Below are 26,261 nucleotides of genomic sequence, written 5' to 3'. Positions count from 1 at the left end.
GTTACTATTACATCTATGATCTAACAGTGTTTTTATGTACCTACCTAAACTATTTTCTAAATATATAATTTTAAATTAAAAAGGTACAATTGAAGTTAAACTACACTGTCCTACCTAAACTGAACTCTTTCCTATTATTTTTGTAAAAAGTAGTTATGTTTATGTTGTAGGATCAGCGACAAAAGCAGCTGCACACTTTTATACATCGTCGTTTTACAACCACGTTTTAAACGTTATACAAATTTAACAAATGTGTTATTGCGACTAAGTAAATACTAAATAACACAATACAATAAAAACTTTTCATTCAATTATATGTAAAAACTCAAACGCATTAGATAACGTAATAACAAGTCTTTAGTTCCAGCGTTTCACACTCACCCTGACGAAGGCAGCACCAGCGACGGCACCCAAGGCCTGCACGACGATGTAGAACACGGCTTTGAGCAGCTTCACATCACCGGCGGCAAACAGGCCAGCGGTCACCGCGGGGTTGATGTGTCCTCCCGATACGTGCCCGATAGTCTGTGTACAAACAAAAAAATACATAAGTATAATGTAAATACATACAGCGAGTATTTTTTATACAAAGACACAGTAATCAGACGTTGGTTTTAGTGCTGCGTAAATTATATTGCAATCAATTTTAAGTTTAGCATTGACTACCGGATTGTAACTCTAATTAATTTTTTTTTCAAGGAACTGATACTTGGTAACATTTTTGCTGGACATAAATAAATAAAAATAAATACCAACTGCCCTAGTCCCAAACTAAGCAAAGCTTGCACTATGGATAACTAGACATTGGATAAACATACTTATCTCGATGAATACATACTCAAATACATAATAAACATCCACGACTCTAGCACAAACATTTGTCTTTTACATACAAAACTACAAGTAAGGCGTACCTTCTATAATATTATAATGAATGCGTCTGGCTGTGACTTGGGCCTATAACAGAGCCCATACGGTACATCTACAATGAATACAGTAAAATCCTAACCTAGTCCTAGCGAGACTCTAATGAAATTACACTTACTGAAGTAAACACAGGTTTAAAGGTTAAACCCCGTTTAAAGGGGCAATTTATTTAATATCACGAGATACTTATCAATTTATATGACGGGTTAGCTTATAAATCTCAATTAAACACGTTATACACAGTTTCTAATTGTAATTGAACGTTGCGAGCGGTATCGCGATGGTACGACCGCATCCTTCGATCCAGCAAACTGCTGCCTCGTGACTTTACAAATGCCAAATTAAAATCCTGCTAAGTGAAGGTGGCTCTATTAAAAAAGAGCATTTTCATGCAAGTAGAGGAGAAATTGAACAATTTCAGTGTCTTAAATGGAGTTGAAATGACATCACTGAAAAATAATGATACCCATTGGATAAAGATAAAATTTGGTCTATTATTTAAAAATTCGAACATTTCTATAGTTTTTCTTTAAGCAGTTTTAATAAAAAGGGAAAGAAAAGGGGGACACGTCTTCTTTTTCAAATTTCAGCTCTAATTCCTAAACTACACGATTTCCCTTTGATTTTATTAATATTCACAGGTTACAATGGTCAGGTTATAGGCAGCAAATCTGCTACAGCTATTACGGGAACATAAATCAGCCGCTAGTTAGTCTGAACACTTATCCCCGTACATTTATAGTGCAGTCACACGACGATAATTGTAATAAGGCCGCGTTCTAGGCATAATACTACTGACATATTAACGCCTTCATTTTAGGGTTCCGGAGTAAAATGGCAAAGGCGGATGTACCCTGTATTAGTTTCGCCATGTCTGTCTGTAGGTCTGTCTAACACTGCGCCTGCAACGCAAAGCTGTATATAAAGCACGGATATATAAGGAAGCTCATGCCGTACAAAATGGTACATAAAATTAAAAAAAAATTCAACCTCGCAAATCGTAAAGTGGGGGTGATTTTTTTTTCTCATGCGCACGGCCAACTCAATGCTGAACTCGGACCGCTTCACGATTTCGCAAAATACCTACTTGCTTTTTAAAATAATTCTATGTCCCTATAATGTTGCCACACAGTAGTAGATATTGTATCATTTAGGTATGCGAATTTAGCAGTAGGACATATTTTTTTAAACACACCTTTGAACATTATGTAATTGGCATTGATCACTTTTTTGCAATGTGGTCTAATTCCAAAACCATTTCGAGGAAAAGCTTTATTAAATCATTTGAGAACATTTTAGTAAAAAATACTAAATATCGTTTGAACTAAACCGCCAAATTCTAACACTGCCATGCAGGTGACAGAAGATACTTTTTTTAAACATTTGTGATGGGCAACGAAAATAGTATATTTTTTATCGAGGGACTAATATAAGCCAATACATACCCGAGGTGGTTAGAACGTAACATTTTCGTCATGAAAATGGCCCACACAAACTTATTTTATGCCAAAAAACTAAGCAAGTACTGGCGGTTTGAGTTTATCTAAGTCACTTGAAGTAAATTAAAAAATTAATTACTTTTACTCCCTAGGGACTAAGGTACTTTTAGAGCATGAGAAGTGAAAACGTAGTTTTTAACGCCATGGCAACAATGGTTAGCTATAATTACGGTAACTTCTAAATAGGGTAAAAAATGTAAAACGCAACTAGGTTTAACCAAAATTCTTCAAATAAGTGTCTTAAATTCGCCTATTTTATGAAAACTATATATTAAAAAAATATATATATATTTTCAACTTCATATGAAAACTATGAACTAGGACGATAATTTTTTTTCTACTCCAACTCACATTCAATTAAACTACCAACAACAAACTTTGTACTTTGTACAAAGTAAAACGTAGGAAGCCTTCCAGCAGAGGCCGATTTTTGAAGTCATATCTGTGAAAATATCTTCAGGAGTAAGTTGAGAAAGCTAAAACTAGCACATTATAGTTCATTTTCATAAGTAGTAAAAAAAAGTATAAGCGGTAGTTATGAACGCAGCCTTACAACATAGTAACCGCATGCGCCTGCGACCCCTGATTCACCGCTCCGCATCTCGTGCTTGTCATAGGTCAAGTTAAGCGGTGAATATTTATGTAAAATACGTTTGTTATGAGGTCAGTCTTTAGGTATTAGACAGAGAAACAGTAATATCAACCTTAAGTCGCATTTTCTTTAAGCTTTGAGATCGTTTACTTGAGCAAATGTATAAATGTGAAACTATCTGACCTGAATATTTATTGTTTTTTTTTTGGAATTAGCAAGAAACTTGCAACAAGGAAAAATCGTGAAAAGATCCTCAATTTTGTAGAACAACGTCCTCTCATCGAGTGAAAGCTTTATGAATGAAATAAAGAATACATTAAATATAGCTTTTATTTCCGATGTACGCAGTAAATGCTTCATGGTAACATTTTTAGAAAATGCTAATGCTTAATATTATGACAAAGAACAGTTGCCACGACACGCGAATGTTGCACTTAAGTTTTATTTTTATATTCAGGACAACACATCGACTGAAAAAAAAGATTTGCTAATAATAGTAACAAAAAAAAATGTTGCTTGTAGGTATGTAACATAACTTGAGTCACTACAAAAATGAGGCCTAAAAGTTAGGTGATGTATTACAAAATCAGTTTAGCAATATTGGTTCCTAATTAGTAAATTTTGGCTAAACGTCAATGAGGGCTATCGTTTTTTGTCTCACTAGATGGCGCACTGTTGCGTGAGGTTTTTAAGTATGGCTATCAAAGTCTGTTATTACGGGCGTAAAAACAAAGTTTAGATTAAAATCATAATTTAATACACCTTAAAACCGTACCATAAAAATATCGAGCATGCCACAGTGTTGCATAGTCCCCGTTTTGTTCGGAAAAAAGGAGGACAAAGATTTCCGAAAGACAAAACTGTCTCAAAACACAGACATTCGTTGCCCCGGAACGCATATTTGCCATAATTAATTTCAGATATTGCAAAATATTCACAAAATTATTCTAATTATAAATAAACCCGCGTAGCTCACCCAAAATCTATGAGATTTGACATTTCGGAGACCTCACGCTACACTAGCGCCTCTAGTGGCGAATTCATACGCGATAGCCCTCATTAGCCTAACTAGTTCAGCTACCCTTTTTTCAGTGTACATAGAAGAAGGACGTAAGTAAACACATGTCTTTCTTCCACGTAATTATTAACTGCATTTTATCTCAAAGATAATTTTAGTTCTACCAACAAATGATCTTGATTCAAAACCACTGCATCTAAAATATTATTACGGTCACAGGTCACGCGCAATAAGTACGTTAAAAACCGCAACATAATAATGTCAGGTCTCGAGTGGGATTGAATCCACCTGCCATTAGCCCGACCCCGCGACCTCATGTCAAAACTGACGTTCAGGCCCTGCAGGGCTAATACGAAACTATTCGAAGTTCGTGTCGTGCGGTCCCTCTGACACTTATACTATTTAATACGAGAGCGAGAGGGACGGTACGTACGATACGAACCTTGAATTTCGGATTTCGTAGTTGCCTTGCCCCCCTGTACGAGTACCTATTCATCCCGCTATTATGTGGCATTCTAATGTAACGGAAAACGTAACTGTGTTGGATTTTACAGCATAATCTAGTGAGGCGTTAGAAGATTATGAGGGTAATTTTTGCTGCCCTCATTCTTGTGCAAATTATGATTATCTGATTAAAATTACGAATGTCTCGTAAAATAACCTAACCAATAGAAAGTTGGAAAACCCTCACTTTGTCACTTCAAAATTCAATGTCTCAAAAACGGCTAAATCGATTTTGATGAAACTGTCTAAAAACCATCGCTGAATACCTGATTTCAAATAAAAAAACCGCATTCAAATCGGTCCACCCGTTTAAGAGCTACGGTGCCACAGACAGACACACACGACTCACATAGCGGTCAAACACCCCTTTTTGCGTCGGGGGTTAAAAATAAATATCACTAGACTAACAATATCTAACACTTAGAGATAAATAAAACAAAAATTAAATATTTGATAAGCTTGTAATTATATGCTCATATTTTAGCACAAGTCTTCACCATTTTAGAATGATTCGACTGTCCTTCAAAAATTTGTCATAGGTATGAGATCTAGCTCTCACCGAGTTTAATGTCATATGTTTCACTCCTATTAAGATTGGACCAGTGATTATAACATCAGATTCATAGATATTAAGTAAATGTCCTCTACAATAACACTAAATTATTTAAAAACTTGTATCGGTAACCGCCCGACCATCGCCACGGCTTGAGTCGAGGTCTGCAAAAGTTCTCACGACAAACTAATTTACGAGGTGCAAATTTAAAATTACACCCACACAGTATAACAAGAAAATTGATATAGATTTATTACCGGTTTGGTTATTACCGTTCAAAGGCTAACAGTACTTTGACCGTGGCATTGACAGCCCGAATTACCACAATTTGGAGCGTATATTAGCAATTAAAATCAGAAGTTGGATAATATTTTATAATACATGAATCAGAGTTGTGGGCCTTGGGCGGGTCAAACGATAGAGCGTTGTAATTGCCACAAAGTTAAATTTGCCGGTGAAAAAACAATTTGACCACTAACTCACGGGCTTTCCCACAGGTCATTAATTGAAATCGTATGTTAGTTTTAACATATTATTATGTTAGGTCAGCAACAATTTTCAAAAGGTAAGGTAAAAATAAGGATGCGATTTCAAAAATCAGCGCCAGCCCTTGTCAAATGCCAAGGACCATATCATAATTCTAACCCAACTCAATCTTTATCACTCATGTAAGCGATCCGGATAAGTTGGTAAAAACATTATTATGATGTAATGGGTATATTAAACGGTTTCCTCGATTAAACGCTAATTTAGGGGCTTTAGTAAACTGATGGTTTATTTATTGACCCTTTGGCGGAAGACGACTATTAATTTTGGAGACCTTCCTTGTTAAATATTTTACAAAAAGCCAATCCAAATTTATGAGTCATAAGATTAAAAAAAACTGTGGATCATACAGTCAACTTTTTTTTAAGTTGGCTATGGGCACGTTTAGTCACTTTGAAAATTTGAGTTTCAATTAATCCAAGTCAATATAATGTTTACAAGAAAGACTATTTTTAGTTTTTCCCCGTGTACTTATCTGACACGTTTATATTTTATATTTTTCAATAAAATTATGTATTTTTTTTCTTTTTGCCTACTGAAATCAAACATAAATTATGTAGGTAAGCGCTTAGTATGTACTTAAAAAGTAACAAATGCCGGTTCACTTTTAGCTATTTCATAACTCATGTACATACTTATAAATTCACAAATGTAGGTACCTTTTTTCTGTTCAGTTTTATATTAAAATTGTGGGCGCGTACAGATATTAATCTGAAAATTAAAACAAGGTAGCTCACTTTTAGTATTATTCTACGGATACGGGTATTACGGGTACGCTTTGACTTGGCTTGAGGCCTTTATGTATGTTTTATTAGTTAAGTGTCAAAATGAGAACAGTTTATTGCAGTTTATCACTTAATACGCACAATGCATGAGAGCTAGCGGGAGTACACGTATTGGTAGGCATAATAAAATAATAAAAATAACAGCGAGGTATGTACGGCTCGTGCGTTGTTTAGATTATACAGAAAAAAAATTAGCATAAACGAAATTAGGTTAAATTAATGGTAGCTCCAATTATTTCCTTGTGATTAGTGGAACGACACGCACATTTAGAAATGAAAGTGGATTAGGTACACGCTATAATGTGTGAATAAATTTTCAATTTATTATTAGGTCAATTACATAGTCAAAACATTTAACATTTTTAGTGAGTGTGTTAGCGTTCAAACAGGCATTAGATACAGTATATAGTTTCAGTTTTTCCAATGTCAATACTTGATCGGACGCTATAAATTTTTGTCATTTACCCTTCAACTAAAACGAAAATACTTTTAATTAATTCACATTACATAATTGATTTAAGGTCAAGTTTGATTCATATACATTGCTATTAATTTAATGAAATGAACTAATATTATTATGACATCATCTAATAACACCTTAAGGTAAACGTCCTAGTGCACCAAATGCTAATGCAAAATACATGCATGACAACTTTTGTCACCTCTATTGGTAATGAAATAAATTAAAGATGGCACCTATTGGGATAGTAACGAGCACTCATACACGTCACTTTATCATACAAAAAACATAGGTACCTATATACTCACTAACACCTTAGAAGTTAAATTTGAAATGAAAGCAACCATTTGCACTCGTAAGTAGGTACGCTGCAGCAAGTCAGTGTTTTTTTATACATATGTTAACTCCGCGGGTCGGCAAGCAGCGTAGGACGTCCACCAACGAGATGGACGTGTGATTTGGGTGTTGCCATGGTGGATGCAGGCCGCTTCCAGTCGAAGCCACTGCAGGTATATGGGGGAGGTCTATGTCCAGCATTGGACGTCCTAAGGCAGATAATTATAATAAGTAGACAACTCCGGAACTGCAAGTACCTACTTGAGTTCTGTTAACAGGCCTAAGTTCTTTGACATTGAGACTCGGAGCCCTGAGGACACCAGCGGAGCCCGCGCTGGGTAACGCCGCAGGCCCGGCCGCTCCCCCGAACCGGCCATATATCACGTAACGCTAACGCTGCGCGTACGCCTGAGCCGCGATCAAGGGCGCCTACAATCCCTAACGTAGGCGCTCGAGAAACGAGCTGTCGCGGAGCGTTTTAAAAAATGCGTGCAGTTCTGTCGGGCGTTGCTGTTGGCTGCTAATGACTTGAAAGTTTATCAAAGAGAGAAAGAGAGAGCTTCGGGGCGCTGAGTAAGGGCATTTTAAACGTGCAAGCCAAAAAGCTTCAGTTTCCGTTGTTATTAAAGATCCTTCGTTTTTCTTTTTTTATAAAAGATTTTTAAGGATGGACAAATTTTACCCGTAAATGTTTACTCTGTTGTTAATGGATATAGGATATTATTTACGTTATTTATTTGTTAAACTCATTTAATTAATGAACTATCTAATTATTATTGCGTTTGTTTATTTTCACAGCCAATTAAGAACTTAAATAGTCATATTTAGAAGTACGATTAGAGTGGTTGAAAACCACAGCTGTAATTATACTTGTTATCTAGTTTAAAATTTTCGCTGAGCTGTGGATTCGTAGTAAAACACAGGCATATTCGAGTGATGTGATTAATTTTAACCCCCGACGCAAAAAGAGGGGTGTTATAAGTTTGACCGCTATGTGTGTCTGTCTGTCTGTGGCACCGTATAGCACTTAAACGGGTGGACCGATATGAAAACAGTTTTTTTTAATTTGAAATTAGGTTTTCTAGCGATAGTTCTTAGACATGTTTCATTAAAATCGGTTAAGCCGTTTTTGAGACATTGAACTTTGAAGTGACAAAGTCGGGGTTTCCTAACTTTTTTTTGGTTATAGGTTATTAAGTGTTATAGTTAGGTAGGGTAGACGGTAACCTTAACGCCCCGCTCGGAGCTCATGCCCGACACCGCAGTCCAACCGTATCACACATACATAACACATGAAAATGCCTTCTCCATGGCACCGGATGAATTAATCGATACATTCGGGCGATTAATTAAGATCGGTCACGCTGCGATGTTTACGAGCTAAAAGTGATACTAATTATTTTAAATATTACATGACCGTCGTGGTTAGGTCATCGTAATTTATTATAATGTTATCGATGGTCTTGTACGCATCATATTTACGGGTACTTTAACGATAACTGATCTGTTTATAAATTTTGCAACAGGCAACCCTCTCGCCGGCAGTTTTCTCGCGCAAAGAATCGCATCGCAGTTCAGCGCGGGAATGCTGCCTGCGTGATGGGCACCATGCCAAGAGGCCCACCTCCCTTATTTAGTTAAAGTTTTATTTTTAGTTATTGTTTCTATTGTTATTTTGTACTACAAATTATTCAATAAATGTTATTATTTGTTATCTGTTTTTGGATTCCGTACCTTAATAAGCAAAGCGTTGTCGAATTACTACGTTATCTGTCTGTTTTGTCGAGACTCTATCAGAGGGCCTACTCCGAAATTCGAAAATCGACGTTCGTATTGTACCATCCCTCTCATTCTCGTATTAAATTGTATTTATAAGTGTCAGAGGGAAGGAACGACACGAACTTCGATTTTCTGTTTTGGTTGTAGCCCGCACGAATGCGTGGAGTTATCAAGTTGAAATAAAAAATAGGCATCCAAAAATATTCCAGCGTTTGCTACGTCTCCCTATAATTCCCCCCAACAAAATCTTATAAGTGGCCTAAGGTCTATAATAAAGCGACTGAATGAAATGATTTATCCCAATTTGATATATTAATAATCCACGCGTCCTAGAGAAAAATGGCCTTAGCAGAGAGAAAGATGAACAGAGAATCAATCCTAAGGGGCCCTTTATATTAGTCAAGGAAATTTGTATATTTACGAATAATAATTATTTATAAAGCCGTGTTGTACCGCAATGGAGCCGCGCGCGCAGTACCTACTCAGCCTAGATAACTCTCGTGGCTGTGATTGGTCCGTTTATTTAATTCAGGCCGCCATGTGTTTGCGGGTATGTGTGCAAAGCATAGCCACCTGCATACCCATGTACTTATCTAGCTGCATGCCAATTAATAATAATTACTGATTAACCTGGCTCTGACATTGAATAGTTCTAGAAAGAGAAATAATCATCACATGTGTAAAGTATGTATACATTATGTAAAGTACATGTATTTTTTAGTTTTTCGATTCCGATTCTTAAATACCATTTGAAGTAAATTGGCTAAAATTGGAGCATTTATACGAAACTACCTACCGCTTGAATTAAATATTTGACAAGTTACAATTACAAGTTACAAGGTACAATTGTTATGTCGTGTTATATAATTTCAGCATAATAACACTTTCGTATGATATTTTCACGGATATTATTTAAAAATCACCTGCGAAATATCAAGCCGTAACTCAGTAAAACCTTTGAAATATTGCTAGATGAAGAAATTACGTGGGTCAAAATGACGCGTGCAATTGTCATCCCTTAATTACCATTAATATAAGGTAATGGCGCAAAAAAAGTTTGGTGTTCAGTCACATTAATGAAGCGAAAACAAAAAACAAAAATTTGCGTATAAATTAATTAATTAAAACATCAACTCACGTACGTAAATTAACAAACGCTAAATGTGTTTCATCATTACGCGATGAAATTACCTCGTCACCGGGGACAATGGAATGTCACAGATAATTAGATACTTACCGCAATTAGCAAACTCGCGTCTGTACTAGAAAATAGTAGACCAGACCATTTATACTGTTAGTTAATTGACTCGTTAATTTTACAGTCACTGGGGAGTCATCATCATCATCATCATCCCAGCCTATATACGTCCCACTGCTGGGCACAGGCCTCCTCTCAGAACAAGAGGGCTTGGGCCATAGTTCCCACGCGGGCCCAGTGCGGATTGGGAACTTCGCACGAACCATTGAATCGCTTCGCAGGTTTGTGCAGGTTTCCTCACGATGTTTTCCTTCACTGCAAAGCTCGTGGTGGCTGGGGAGTAGGAACAAATAATTGGATAATTAGCGCGAGTGTCAAAAGGTATTTTGGGAGAGACAGTTTTTTAACGAATCCAACAATACAATACTATGACACACTATTATGTAGTTAGCAGTACAGAAAATAGCCCACAAAGAGAACCTACATAGAGAAAAAAATTGAGTAATGTGGGGCAGGTACAGTCAAGTGCAAAAATAAGTATCTATTCGAACCACTCAAAAATATGTTACTACGGCCTTATTGCGTTGGCCTTATTGGGTACTTATTTTTGAAAACTTTGAAAAAAATCATATCTTTACACTTGACTGTACATATAGAGAAAAAAATCCAAGGCAAGCAATACGTGGCCTTGTCGTAACTTGTAAAATAGATTAAGTTTTAGTAGTTTTTGGAGTGCAAATGATGTACATAAGATGATTCGAAAATACTTTAGGTGTTCTGCATGTATGTGGCTGCGGCACGGGCTGATTAACTGTTTTCGGACATATTTATGTTACCATTCTAGACAGCATCTAAAGTTGATCAAGTCAAATCCCGTGCATGATTGTGCCATAATAATAATGTTTAGCTACTTACAGAGAAATCGGCCTACAAAATACATAATAAGACGCACACGATTGTAAATTTTCTTTCGATTCACACATCGTCTTGACTGTTTGAAAGCTACATTACGATAAGAATCGCTTACTCGTCACTTATACAAACCAATTTATGTACATAACGTAAAATAGCCAAAGTTCATTTTGAACTTTCAATTCTATAAAATTTTATGATTCGGTAACTTAACCAAATAAGATTTTTATGGGCTGTATTATGTTGATTTAACGAGAAATACCGTTACAGTGCATCGCGCAACGCGCAGGCTGCAGTCTGCCCTCTGTTAACGGAACGGACAGGTTCCAAGTAGGTGACTGTTAATTTTATTTCTTTTATGCATTCACAAATGAAGATAGCGTTATTTATTGGCGTAATAACAATGATTCCGTTTAAGCCGACCAATAAAACGGGGTAAACGTTAAGATTGTGATAGTCCAGCGCTGCTTGTGTCATTTCTACAAGAAATGCTTCAGACATACATCTCAATTACCTACTATGGGAAAGCCATACAGTACCTCTAATAGCGATTAAATATCGCTAACAAACGGTTAACATGATTTGTGAGAAGTTTGACTACTTAGAAAAGTTTTTAATGATTCACATTTAATTAGATTAGATATTGAAGACCACTGAGGTACGGACCTGCAAAACTTGCAAGAAAATAGTAATTAAGTCGAATCAGACGACCGGCGTCAAGCTGGCTGGCGTGCGTAGCCTGCATACGTTTGCATACTGATCATAAATTAATTAGAATAGGTACCTACTACACAGCGGTGGCGTAGAGTCAAAAGCTCTGCTCACCCGGAGACTGAGTTAAGTAAGTTTCGGAGGCAACACTTGGCAGTTTTGTCATACTTCTCATCACCGACGTCATGAAACTTAAACAACCCGAATGGAATCGAGTTGTTTCGACGCTGCTGCTGCGCAGAGTCATATATCAAATGTTCATAGAAAATATCTCATGCTTCTCGATTCGTTTCGATTTTTTATCCGTTTATATTTTGTTTGAAAAAAAATCTTGTTTGTGGTATTGAATGTGTAAACTAAGGATGTAAAAATCTTACTAAGTACCGATATACGACAGAATAAAATATAATTAAGTGAATAAATTGAGTTATTTACATACCAAAGTCTCTTACTAAAAGTGTGGAATGTTAATTTGACTGCTAGGTTTACTCTTGCGAAGCCACAGATAAAGGCTATAGTGGTATAGTAAACTAGTATTTTAAGCGGATCAGCAGAGCCTGAAGACGATCTACTCACCCGCGAAACAGCTACGTACATACTAGTGCTACTACGATTACAAAGTACTAACGAGATGAGATGACAACTGCCTTAATCTGGCCTTAATAACTAAAATATGACAGGCAATAACTTGACTTTGACATCAGTTTTTTTAAATGGTTGGGGATATGGGAGGCTGCCGGTCACCCGATGGTAAGCTACCTATATTACCCCCACAGACATCCATAACATAATGTAGGATTACGGGTGCATTGGCGGGCCTTTGAAAAAAGTATGTTTGTTTTTTAAATATCCCTTATTGCTTAGCGGCAGGATTAACGATTAAAATGGCGGTAACGATCCGAACGGACTTTCAAAAAGGTTCTAGCACTAAATGGTTAAAATAGACCAAACAAGTATCATACTATTTCGAGTAGGTAATATAAAGTAGAACTTTACTGTACATACATATACCGTTGGTCATGTTAAGTCAAGTATGTAATTCGAATGAGGCTCGAGTACGAATATAAATCTACAAGATAAATGTTCTAAACGCGTCTAAAATATCGCCGACTGGGTGTCGAACGTTACCGTCTCGCATATATTATACGTAGGTACTGGTTCAAATTCACTTTTTAAATTAATTGACTGACTTGATTCGAAAGGGATTTATGCAGTGTTAATGGCAAAACGTCAATTATGTTAAGACAACTTCATGCTAAAATGTTTTGATCTAAATTAATTCCATGTTATTTCATAGTTACGTGAAATGTGATTGAAAACTTAAGGACAACTTTTCGCTGGTTTCATTTTAAATGTAAATATTTAAGTATGGCGAGATCAAATATCGAATTATTTGGCAAAGAAGTAGTGCAAAATAATTGCACTAAATCACAGAGCCACACTAAAAACCTCACGCAACAATGGCGCCATCTATTTGAATAGAAATTAATTAAATATGCGTTATGAATGCTGTGTTTGAGACAGTTTGTCTTTCGGAAACCTTTGTCCTCCTTTTTTCCGACAAAACACTATGCAACACTGTGGCATGCTCGATATTTTAATGGTACGGTTTTAAGGTAATCTAAACTGTTTTCACGCCGTAATAACAGACTTTGAAAGAAAGTAGGTTAATTGTACGTTCGAGAAATAGGTAATTGTACATCGAATACCTGCTGAAAAAGTATGAAAGGGACAACTGCAGCTCAAACTGATGATATCACGATTATATCCACATAAAACAGCATTTTGTAGTCCCTGAATTTCCTGTAGGTGTATTAAAACGAACGTAAAGAACGGTAAAGACTAGAATAAATATTATCATTTGTTCCAAATACATTAATTATCACATTCGTTACGATGCAAATGAAACAGTTTTTACTAAGAGACCAATCAGAGTGTAAATTACTTGTCTAACTACAATATCGCACGCCACCTTACGCGTAGGACCATAGGTAACAATTGCGTATGCATTATAGTCATCATGACTGCGGGGCTACAACGAAATGAGGGCTATCGCGTATGAATTCGCCACTAGAGGCGCTAGTGTAGCGTGAGGTCTCCGAAATGTCAAATCTCATAGTTTTTGGGTGAGCTACGCGGGTTTATTTATAATTAGAATAATTTTGTGAATATTTTGCAATATCTGAAATTAATTATGGCAAATATGCGTTCCGGGGCAATGAATGTCTGTGTATTGAGACAGTTTTGTCTTTCGGAAACCTTTGTCCTCCCTTTTTTCGAACAAAACGGGGACTATGCAACACTGTGGCATGCTCGATATTTTTATGGTACGGTTTTAAGGTGTATTAAATATGATTTTAATCTAAACTTTGTTTTCACACCCGTAAAAACAGACTTTGAAAGCCATACTTAAAAACCTCACGCAACAGTGCGCCATCTAGTGAGACATAAAACGATAGTCCTCATTCTAAAATCGAAGTTCGTGTCGTTCCGTCCCTCTGACACTTATACTATTTAATACGAGAGTGAGAGGGACCGCACGACACGAACTTCGAGTTTCGTTGTAGCCCTGCTGATTTCTATCATTATCGTTACGTTTTAATCAAATGCTTCCAAATGTGTTGCTAGTAATTAAAATAGCATTGTGTATTAAATTGAACTGAAAATTGGTTAAATACGAGTACCTACAGACAATCTGAGCTTAATGTTAGGTTTATTTTTGTTACACATATATATACAGAATAAATAAAAGTACAAGTTGCTTAATTTCGGTTGCGTATTTTTTGCGCTAATAATGTGTAATATCAGCCAAATGTGTTGAAACGCAAAATGAATCGCAGAACTTCGACCGCGTATCTTCGTCATACTATGCTTAGACACAATACACGCATTTTTGCTGTCGGTTCTATTTTGCGGAGTTGTGATCGGTCGCGCTTTCATGATATTGAATACTATAGGACAGTTAGTTGCCGACACACGCCACTAGAGGCGCTGCCAATGTGCTCAACGCAAACGTATTTGAATAATTTGTTGTATCAAAACTTACGTAAGGTAAACGTACGAGTGCTCGTCACGTCACGCCACGCTCGTTTAATCCTATGTCATTAGCAATAGAGATGACAGCAGGATGTCGTCTATTTAGCATTCAGCGTGTCGAGCACTCGAACGTTTACCTTACCTAACTAGGCAATGAACATATAGTGTTTTAAATATGCATTACAAATTTCAAGACTTGCAGTGCTATTAATGAACAGTTAAAGAAGTATATCAATCATACTAGTTTTGACCTGTCAAAATATCAATATGCCTGCAATTTCAACCGATGAGGCATCCATTTACTTATAAGCTATCTGGTCTATTGCGTATTCTAGTCGAATAACGATTTCATTTGACGAACTGACAGGTCAGGTCTAAACGGAAATAGTATAAATACCTTCAGAATATTTAGTAGTTTGCGGCAGTTTCTCACCACTTCTAAATGGTATTTTCGATAGTGCTGTAATTTCAAAAATGGATACCCTGTCTGCACTATTCTTACGTCTATCCGGACGCTTGCTCGAGTTTGATGGCTTCAAATGGGTCTGCAGGGCTACTACGAAACTCGTAACACTAAGTTCGTGTCGTGCGGCCCCTCTGACACTTATTTTAATACAAGAGCGAGAGGGACCGCACGACACGAACTTCGAGCTTCGAGTTTCGTAGTAGCCCTGCTGTATCGACTGGTCAAAATATAGATAGATACCCGTAAAAGTAACAAAATTTGGAGTTGAAATAAAAAATACAAAAAGACTCCAAAAAACCAATCGTTATTTTTCAGAATTGTCGTAAAACAAACCTAACCTAACCAGTTATACAGGATGACCATTTAAAAATTTATGAAAAATGTACGGTTTCAGCGAAAAAAAAATTTGACCAACAATAATTATGACAAACGTTAGATTACGACTTATAAAATTATGGCAGTTGAAAGGAGCCCACTGCAAATAATTGTATTCCTTCTTAATGAGATCATTAATGAAGATCACACAAACATCAATTCAGCCATCCTACGGACCAACTAAACCTTCACATTCAAACAATCGTGAAGCATGTGACCTAAGAGAAATAGAAAATTAATGAACGTCATTTATCACACTAAAGACAATAGGAACCATCGCACAAAAGGCTTCTATAAATATTAATTTGCATGTTAATCGACCGATTGTCTCTGCCAACAACTGGCTTTGAGTTAACCAATATACTTTACACATGATTTTTTACCCACGAACCTTATCACCGCGGTGGAGAGCGCACAGTTCAATGAACATCGACAGCCGCATTGCATGTGGATCTCACCAATCGTTTGTCAAACAATAGATCTCGAGTGATAGTCGATTGATATTCGATTGTATCATTTCGGACATACGCGTCAGTTGTCAGTGGGATTAAATCGTGACTGCCTTAGCGAGCCGATGCAACTAAAAACCGCTCTTGGCTAGGTAGGTACTAGTGGGTAGTTCGAATTTAATTAAATCGTGACTGCCTTAGCTGAGACACCAGCCTACTAATAAAAACCGCTGCCTAAGGCTTTGTGATGTGGTATTCCTTTTAGAGTCAGGGTAGTTCGAATTTAATTAGAATGTTATTTTGAAATTAGAATGTTATTTTGAATTAGGGTCTCCAATAACAAAAAGCATTATGAAGTCAAAAGTACTGTATTAATGGAAAATATTAAAGTGCACTTTAAATTTTTAAATTAAACGGCCAAGAGCGTGTCGGACACGCTCGAAATAGGGTTCGCAGCCATTACGAAAAAATTAGGTAATATTTTTCTAAGGATTTCGTATTTTATACGCAATCTTCCAAGTTTAGGTTTTGATACCTTAGGCTGCTATTTACTTTTAAACTACTAATAATTTTCAAGCAAACTTAACCGTTATAGTTTTCCTTGTAAGTTTGATAGACTTACTATCATCCTGAATTTTTTCAAATTTTTCTGCCCACTGGTTTAGATTTTAGAGGGGGGGCTCGATTTTAATGAAAATTTGCACTTTAAAGTTTAATATTTCGCAAACAAATCACTGAATCAAAAAATCGCTATCCCTAATGGTTTTAAAAGACCATTCGAACGATACCCCACACTATAGGGTTGGATGAGAAAAAAAAATCACCCCCAGTTTACGTCCATGGGAGGTACCCTAAAAAATTTTTTTTTAATTTTTATTGTACCATTTTGTCGGCATAGTTTACATATATATCCGTGCAAAATTACAGCTTTAGAGCATTGATAGTTCCTATGAGCATAGCCGCGGACGGACGGACAGACAGATTTTGGCTCCGGAACCCTAAAAAGAGTGTTTCATGCTTTTGCAAGTTTTTAATAAATTGGTGCGTGTACCTACTCGTTTGCTAGTCGGTGCCGTGCCCTGCTTTTAGAATAATAAGGACGGACCTATCTCTTCCCCTGGGTATCGTATAAATACTGATGTATTTCATGTTGGAGGGGGGGTAGCACACATAACAGCGAACTCCGGAATCCAGAGGTGCTGTTACGAAATTCGAAAATCGAAGTTCTTATCGTACCGTTCCGCTAACGCTAATATTATTTAGTACGAGAGTGAGAGCGATGGTATGATACGAACTTCGATTTTCGAATTTCTTAGTAGCCCCTCTGTACTGCGGTGTGAAAAGCTAGGTGAAACCACGACACCATTTTCCCAAGAAAGTCGTCATGATCGGTGCACTGCTGATTCTCAACCGACGACCACGACCACTTTATCAACACTCTTGAGTTGCTATAGGAAAAAAAGTCAAGAAGATTACCTGTAGGTATATGTAGTAGATAGTAGATAGTTTAGATTTTTTACCGATACACTCTTGACCACCAAAGAGGTAACACAAGTATTTTTGTTATAAAATTGGCCTGCATAGTGTAAAAAAAGCTAGTGTTAGGTTGGTCAATGTATGTAGTATATTTTTAATTTGTCATATTTAATAAAAAAACGTTGTGTGTTCGGTTGGCCAACCTGGCGCCCATCTGAAATTTGACAGATGGCGGGTAAATATTTCTGCTACTGGCTACTAACTTTGCCAAAAAAAGTAAAAATTTAAAAAAAAAACAAATTGCAAATTGGTACCTTGCGAATTTTCCGTGGATTTTTTGTGAGTGCGAATGTATACTTACAAAAATGGAATCATCGTGCTAGTGAGTGATAGTGAAATCGGCACTCGGTGCAGTAATAAATAACTTTCTGCTTGGTGCAACAATCTACTATTGCCGCCCTCTTATTTAGGGTACCTACTCATTCTAATCGGTCCGAGTCGTAGGTCCGACACAGTCCTCTGGGCACAGTCCTCCTCTAAGAATCCACGCGGGCCCACTGCGGATTGGGAACTTCACACATACCATTCATTTCTTATAGTATTTTGCCGCCCCCTAAATGTGCCACCCGGTGCGGACCGCAACCACGCTACGCCACTGCGTACATATCTACAGTCTTCAATCGATAAAAAAAACTTTTGCGAGAGACTTATTAATGTATGTATAGGAATGGGATCAGAAAGTAAGTTGTTTACGAATAGAAATCTTAATCTTAATCTTTACTAACGCTTTTTTACGTCTGTAACGCACAAGATTTAGTAGATGTTGACATGGAACGTAGAAACCCGACATCACATGACGGGCGGCACTTTCGTAATTGAAAGTGTTACAACACATAACTATAACTACCCAAAACGATGGTCAACGAACGCTTGCCAAAGTGCATTCGTATCCATAACATTCGCTCCGGCCGTCCGATAATAACGTAGAGAAAGTGTCTCGATTCCGATCGTATACTTTCACTGTTAAAGTTTTAGTTTTGCTAGCTTTCGCCTTGTAAAAAAACACATGTAAAAAGGCTGATGGCAAAGGAAGAGATCCGAGACCGGTCAGGATCTGTGTCAAGTGCGCGCGCCGGGGTCCCGCGTTACATCATGTGCTCTCGCTTAATCGACAAGTTACTGTCTATAAATAGAATTATTAATTCATAGATTCCCTTGACTGATCAGTAGAGGTGAGACGTACTAGATAAAACGCGGACTGTGTCTTGCGAGTACGCGTCCACAAAAAGACTAGATCCAAAGACTAGGTCCACGAGTATCTACGAGTACTGAACTCATTGACTCATTGCGTAAACAAAATGATTCCCGCAAATGCGCTCCCGCGATTGCGTATAAACCGTTCGTACTAGTTTTAGTAGTTTTACGAATATCGAACTACCGAATTCCGCGTCATAATTCAGTCTTCACACTTCATATTTTTTTTAATTTTAACATATTAAATACCGACTAAAAACTTCCCTTCATACTTTATACAGGCTTAGACTGTCAGCAATTTTTATAAAATTTTCAATAAAAAAGTGTACATAAATGCTTGTTTTCAAGTTGGCGGAACGTTGTCAGCCGCCGTACTCCTAAATACTCGTACGCTAAAAGAATCGCGGGCGGGAACGCGTACTCACGCGTCCAAGCCAAAACCTATTCCAAAAACCTCCAGTAAATACGTCTCACCTCTACTGATCAGTGGGCTTTCGCGCGATAGCGCCAAACGTCGACATCTCTCGTCATTGAAACCGATTTTTGAAATCATATGCTTGAATTACAACTATACTATTCGGAGGTGGTCAAAGCCTATGTATTGCTTCTAAGTACAGACATGGTACAGACTGATTTTTGTAACCACAACGTTTGACAATGTAATTTGAAAGTGGTAAAATCTGTCTAGGTTGCTACATAACCTGACTAACAAAAAGTTGGAATACCCCGACTATGGCACTTCAAAGTTCAATATCTCAGAAACGGCTGAAACGACTTTTTTTTATTCGACTGGTTTGCCAAGCAAGTGGGTCTCCTGATGGTAAGAGATCACCACCGCCCATAAACATCTGCAACACCAGGGGTATTGCAGATGCGTTGCCAATCTAGAGGCTTCAAGTGCCAGTAATTTCACCGGCTGTCTTACTCTCCACGCCGAAACTCAACAATGCAAGCAACAATGCAATGGTAGCAATCCGGGCGGACCTCGCACAAGGTCCTACCACCTGCAATATGCAACTTTGATAAAATATGTCTAAGAACCATTGCTGAAAACCTACTTTCAAATAAAAAAAACCGCATTCAAATCGGTCCACCCGCTTAAGAGCTACGGTGCCACAGACAGAAAGACACACAGACACACATAGCGGTGAAACATATAACACCCCTCTTTTTGCGTCGGGAGTTAACTAGAGCTCAAATAAACTTTGAACTATTTAGTCGACTAGATTCATAGGAGCTGTAATTTTCTACTACTCTACTCGAATGTCAAATATGTACAGCATAAATTTTCACAAATTTTGAATGTTTTTTTAGTGCTGTGATTTCAAATATCTTTAACAAACACGGGACGCAGGTGGCGCAGCAGGGAGAAAAGATAAAAAACAAAGTATCGTGAAAGAAACTGTTATTCGTGGTATGCATGATAATTCATGATAGATGAATGACTATCAGAATGGTGTATACGAGTATTTAAACAGTAAACAGTATAGTATAGTCCGTTTAGTACGACTTCGCATTCAACAACCAACCGTTTTTAGCGACGTAAGTATAGGCATATGTTTGGTTTTAATATGAGCCACCACGAAAGTACATCCGTTCGTTTAGTCCGGCGTCCGGTTAGTACGACTTAATATCACCGGTCCCGTGGCCGTCGTTATAACCGGATTTTCCTTGTTATCCTCAAAAAGCTGCGCAACTTTTATTCTGACAAACGATCGTTCGCGGAGTAAGCTTGAAATAAATTACTATTAGATTCTTAACCGAGTATCTAATTAACGATGGACAAGTTAAATGTAAAATCCGTACAAACCCCCTGGCATATGTATCATATTCGAATTACCCAAGTTCCTTATAAATTTTGTACTCTACTACATACAAAAGCGCTTTCCTTAAGTTTTACTTAACTGACTTATACTTGCATACTTAGTTAAATCAAGCTTAAGCTGGGTTTCCGCCGCGAGCGGGGCGGACTCATTAATGACTTAGTTTAACGTACAACGATCGACTGCATAAAAGTACTTACTTACACTGAACCTCTATGAAGTTGGTCGATGTAAATTAAACCACAGAATAAGTAAAGTACAGAAGCCACACTGCCGTAGTAAAGTGAAGTTTAGACATAAGAATCGTGCCTCTCTGTCCATCGCATAACTCGTATTCACTCGCACGCGGCATATGTAGTGTAATAGCACACTCTAGGGGGCCCCAGACATCTACTTGTAGCGAAAAATTAAATCGCGCAGTGAGCCGCGCCTGATTAAACTAAGTCATTTCATTAATGCGCCGCGGTGTAAATTGGGCTTAACTCAATGATGAACGCAGTACTCAAGACTCAATCGAATCATAATTAAAGGTTACTTTTACATAAGTGCACTTGAAAGCAACTGATTTTGATTAACTGCAAGATCGAATCAAGTAAAATCGCCATTTAGTAAACGCTACGAAGGCTGCACGACAATGCTTAGAATTAGACAACTTGACTGCTCATAAGATTAAATTAATCTTGTCTCATTCACGTTATTAAACCTTTTCATAACGTCAAAGAGGTTACTTGACATTACATTCGCAATTTCGCAATCAATGTAGTCCATTGACAATTAGACCCCGAGGCTACCGAATAGAACTATTATTTAAACATACAAATATTGTCCAGTTATTAAAAATGTGGAATCAAACGGCCAAGGCTGTATGTAGGCAGATTTAATTTTAATTGGACTGTATTGACGAATAATAGGCTAATAGAATTAGTGTTTCGGTCGTTTTGAAATCTTGTTTAAAATTGAATTTGCGACTCTTTCCAATGCACAAGAATGATTTTTAAGTATTGTATGAATAAAAAATTACGTCCACTACTAACAAAAAAATATGTTTAAACGTTTTTATGGTCAACTTGTTTTCAGTGTTGTTCAATGGATGTATCGAAATGCAAAAAGTTATGTTTGAGAACAAAATATGTAAAGGTCATTTAATATCAGGTACCTAGGTACCTAAGCAATTTTGACATAAATTGCCATTTTACAGATTATTATAAAATAAGTCTAACCTCCCTCAAACGAATCACACGACAGATTACACTATCAAAAACACAGTTTTCACAATTTAAAATTTCATAAAAAAAAGTTATACGCAATAACCATTATGCATTTTCTTTATTAGTCCTTTTGAACTTTATATATTTTGACGCGCTCCTATAATTAACTTAAACAGCTTTTCAGTCGTGCGTCGGCGTCGGTAGACAAAAGTATAGCGCATGATTATGTGACCTTATGTCGGAGAAAAGTAAGGCTATCCATAGACCGTCAAACAGTTTAGCATAATATGTAACGAACGTTTATAATTAGTAGAGAGTCAACCAAGCGTTTAAAGTTCGGTGAGTTTATGAATGCTGGCGGCGAGATCAAAACAAGTCTTTTGACTGGAGATGTTTAAAAAGCTTATGTTATTAAACAGTTTAATTCCGAATAGCGTGCATGTTAACACTGATCTGAAAGTCCAAGGGATATAAAGTCACAGACTTTCAATAATTATTATGGACCGATAATTATGTTTTGATAATTATTATGTCCAATCGGCAGCATAAGTAGATGAGCGGTTATCGTGACCTTAATGATCTTATGTCTTGGCAGTAGAGTCGAGTGTAGATTATTTGGGACTTCACAATTGTTCATCCACTTCTGATGCTGGCTGTACCTTACTATTCAGAAAAAGTTAAGTACGAACCCAGCAGCTAAATTTATGTCTAGCCCGTGACAAAAATATTGTTAAGTTAGCAAGAACTTTTATTATGTTTTCTTTAGTATAAAAACCACCAAACAGTCGTTCTAAATAGATATGCTAGCGATATTGCGAATCAGATATGAGATGAAGAAATAAATTTATTGATAAGAGTTAACGACACAATTTAAAGCACATTTTTCGTACCATTTTTAAGTGTCACTATTAATATGTTGGTTAGTTGTAAGGCAGGTACATAACGTTATTATTGCCTCCACAAAATTCGCTGGTTTCTTTATACTTATAGCATTAAATATTACGCACGCGGAACTTTCAACATCTCAGTGCCATTTTTTACAAATCACCTTAGTTCGGATGATGCAGCTGATGACTTTGCTGTTCATTAAATAGATAAAATTGTAAGTATAATTATTTTTAACGATAGTTTTCGCAGAAATTTTAATGTGAAAATGGAAAAATCTTCAACACATTGAGGAAAATACACCTGCCCGCCCTATTAAAATCAATGATGAGATTAAATTGTCCATTGTATGGATGCACATTATTTTTGACTATAACAAATTAGTTTACCGCCCTAGGGTTGAAAACGTCACAAATAGCTAACATCAGAAGTACATAACCATTAATGTAAAAAAATGTGATCTAAAATCTAAGAACAGATCAAAGCAAAAGAAGAATCAAACACACCTTATTTATGTAAAACTAATAGTTGTCGCACGTAGGACGAAAGGTGATTTGAAACCCTCAGACAAAGTATAAAATTGATATGCGTACATATTATAGGTCATAATATGGCGAGGATGAGGATTATGTATTTTTCTTTCACGTGGTAAGCAACAAGAGGTGTTAATTTAATATTGTTTAACACAATAATGAATGAGTCACGAAGGCTTCCGTGGCGATCCGTCTTGTTTATATTGTTGTCAAAATATCTGATGATTGGTAAAAAATAAACAAAGTGGTTTCCGACTTCCACGTTAATTCGCAGGACTTATTAACGATATGCTAATTATTTCCTATTAGTTCGTTATTGGTAAACAAAATTTGTAATAGTAAATTATTGGTCAAGAGGCAGTCTAGGTAGTGGTTCTATTCTCTTTAGGTTTGTTACTCGAGAATGTACCCTTTGACTGTTGCTAGTACCGTCGGCGGTGAGCCGGCAGTTAGGTCGGATTATAGCAGTTGTCAAAAGGGTGTGACGAATCTACAGGGTTATGTGTCATAGGGAGAACAATTTCATATGGAGGAAAGTATCAAGTGTCCAGATATCCACGGTAAATTCAGGTTCTAAATCCTTCGAGATTGGCGCTAGAGTAGCAAGTATGTGTGAGAGAGACATTTATTTACACATATTCGATACACAGAAAAAACACGTAAGGAAGAAATAATAAGTAAAAAAAAACATCGAATTGGGGCCCACTCAGCATAATGTTGCGGCAAGCCACAACGCTGTTTTTCAGTGGGACCACAATTTGTGAAATAATTTAATACCAAAATGTATCAAAAATAACTGCTGCCAGAATATTTGTCCGGTGGTTTAGTTTTGTGAGAAGCATTATTGATTGACTTTACTGCGTTTATCGTTATAAAGCATCTTTTAAAATTAACTTTCATGCTACTGTTGCGCCTATTGCCAATGACAGTTTTGCTTGGTAAAGCCGAAGCAAAGATCGCTTCCATCTTTCACAAATACATATTATCTTTCATAAAATTAGTATGTCCTGTTGTCCTATTTTGTAAATATTGGGCAAGCCGATGAGAATAGGGTTCTATGAAGGCTTTGCCACTAGTACCTAGTTACCATTATGTAATCTGTGATTGTACTTAAATTAAAAAGTTTTGATTTAAATTATCTTATCTTACATGTCGAAAACGACATCAATTTAAGACAACGTAGCAAAGGCGGCCGCTCAAAGCGCTTACAAGCATACAGCAAAGGGCTTTAAATTGTATTACTTACACATATCCAGTTATATCTTTCTCAGTTACGAAACACAAATGTCACGGCCATTATCAAAATGATTCAATGGGTCGAAAAGGGTATCGAGACGTGCCAATGAATAAGAAAAAGGTCAGGCACCGATTACGCCAAATGTGTTGAATTAAGAAAAATGGATTAAGTCCAAGGGAAAATAAGAGTAGATTGTTAATCCAGATAACATAACATGCACTTTCCTTAAAAAAAAACAGACCTAATTCAAATATAATTGTTTTGTCTGTGTTGGCACACGTCAATATCAAACTGACAGCTAAGAACAAACGAGTAACTAAACAATATTATAAAAGCAAAAGTGTTTAAGTCTGTTTGTTTGTTTATTTATTTGTTTGTTAGTATGTTACTCTACCACGTCTAAACCGCTGACCCGATTTAGATGAAATTCGATATACAGATAGTTTGCGTCCCGGGAAAGGATATAGGATAGTTTTTATCCCGGAAAATTGCACAGCTCCCGCGGTATAGTGGAAACCGTATCCTACGCGGACGGAGTCGCAAGTAACGGCTAGTTATAAATAAAGCTTATAGGTAGTATGTCTTCACTCTATGCACTTTTTAATGCGGCATTAGAGAATTTAACCACACAAAAATTGAAAAAAAAATTTTTTTTTCTTAGACTTAATAGGTAAAGTTTTAAATAGTGGAAGAAGCATCACACCTCGAAATGTAACTTCACGTAGCTTTTACACCAGCAGAGGCACCAGAGCAAGTTTTCCCTTGCATTCAATGAGGATTTTCACAGAGGTGAAATATCGCTAGATGGCGTTAGCATCGTGAGGTCCGTTTGACGTTTGACTTCGCTCGTGATTGGTTCAATAACTAAATGAGCCAATCGCAAGCAAACGTCAAACGGACCGCACGATGCTAACGCCATATTTCGCCTGTCGGAAAACCTTCATTAGCATTGCAGGTCTCTCATAATGACTTTACTTGTTTGTAGCTAAACGAGTGTCTTGCTGAACATGTTATGGTTAAACAGAAACGCATGTAGCGACAAAGCAAGCTGAATCCACGTGTGCTAGCCGTGTATCCGACCGCTGATCATCAAAAAAACTGATTTAAGCTTAAGCACAACACGCGACAAAAAAATCCCTCACGTCCATCAAAACCGTCTCAATCAAATTCAAGTAACTATATATTGTAGCCTATATCGGGTTGTCAAAATTTATTCTAATTGCATTCAAACCATTAATAAGTTATGACAGGCCGATTTTTTCTGCGGTTATCCTTGGTCCCAGCACTAATGATACCCACGCTCGCAAAAAGTCCAGCAGCATGTTAAAAAAACCAGCCAAGAGCGTGTCGGACACGCCCGAAATAGGGTTCCGTAGCCATTACGAAAAAATTAAGTAATATTTTTCTAAGGATTTCGTATTTTGTACGGAATATTCAAAGTTTAGATATATTTTACACCTTAGGCTGCTATTTACTCTTAAATGCTATTTTCTCTTATCCTGATTTTTTCAATTTTTTCCACCTACCGGTTTATATTTTAGAAGGGGGGGGGACGCTAGATTTTAATGAAAATTTGCACTTTCAAGTTGAATATTTTGCAAACAGATCACTGAATCGAAAAATCGTTTTAGCAACCCCCTAATGGTTTGAAAATATCTATCCAAAGATATCCCACACTACAAGGTTGGATGAGAAAAAA

At 36.9% G+C, this 26,261-nt stretch overlaps 1 protein-coding gene across 4 annotated transcripts in view; it reads right to left on the bottom strand.

The window, feature by feature from the left end:
• The window catches only part of LOC141444942 (aquaporin AQPAe.a-like), a 91,395-nt gene that overhangs the window by 9,382 nt on the left and 55,752 nt on the right, over positions 1-26,261 (bottom strand). For all 4 annotated transcript variants that reach the window (XM_074110753.1, XM_074110902.1, XM_074110798.1 and 1 more), the window contains one exon: positions 382-525. In XM_074110753.1, coding sequence (XP_073966854.1) covers positions 382-525 — 144 coding nt within the window. The remainder of the gene's footprint in view (positions 1-381; positions 526-26,261) is intronic.

Source organism: Choristoneura fumiferana, chromosome Z (genome assembly GCF_025370935.1).
Source record: "Choristoneura fumiferana chromosome Z, NRCan_CFum_1, whole genome shotgun sequence".
NCBI lineage: Eukaryota > Metazoa > Arthropoda > Insecta > Lepidoptera > Tortricidae > Choristoneura > Choristoneura fumiferana.
This window is presented reverse-complemented; position numbering and strand designations above follow the sequence as displayed.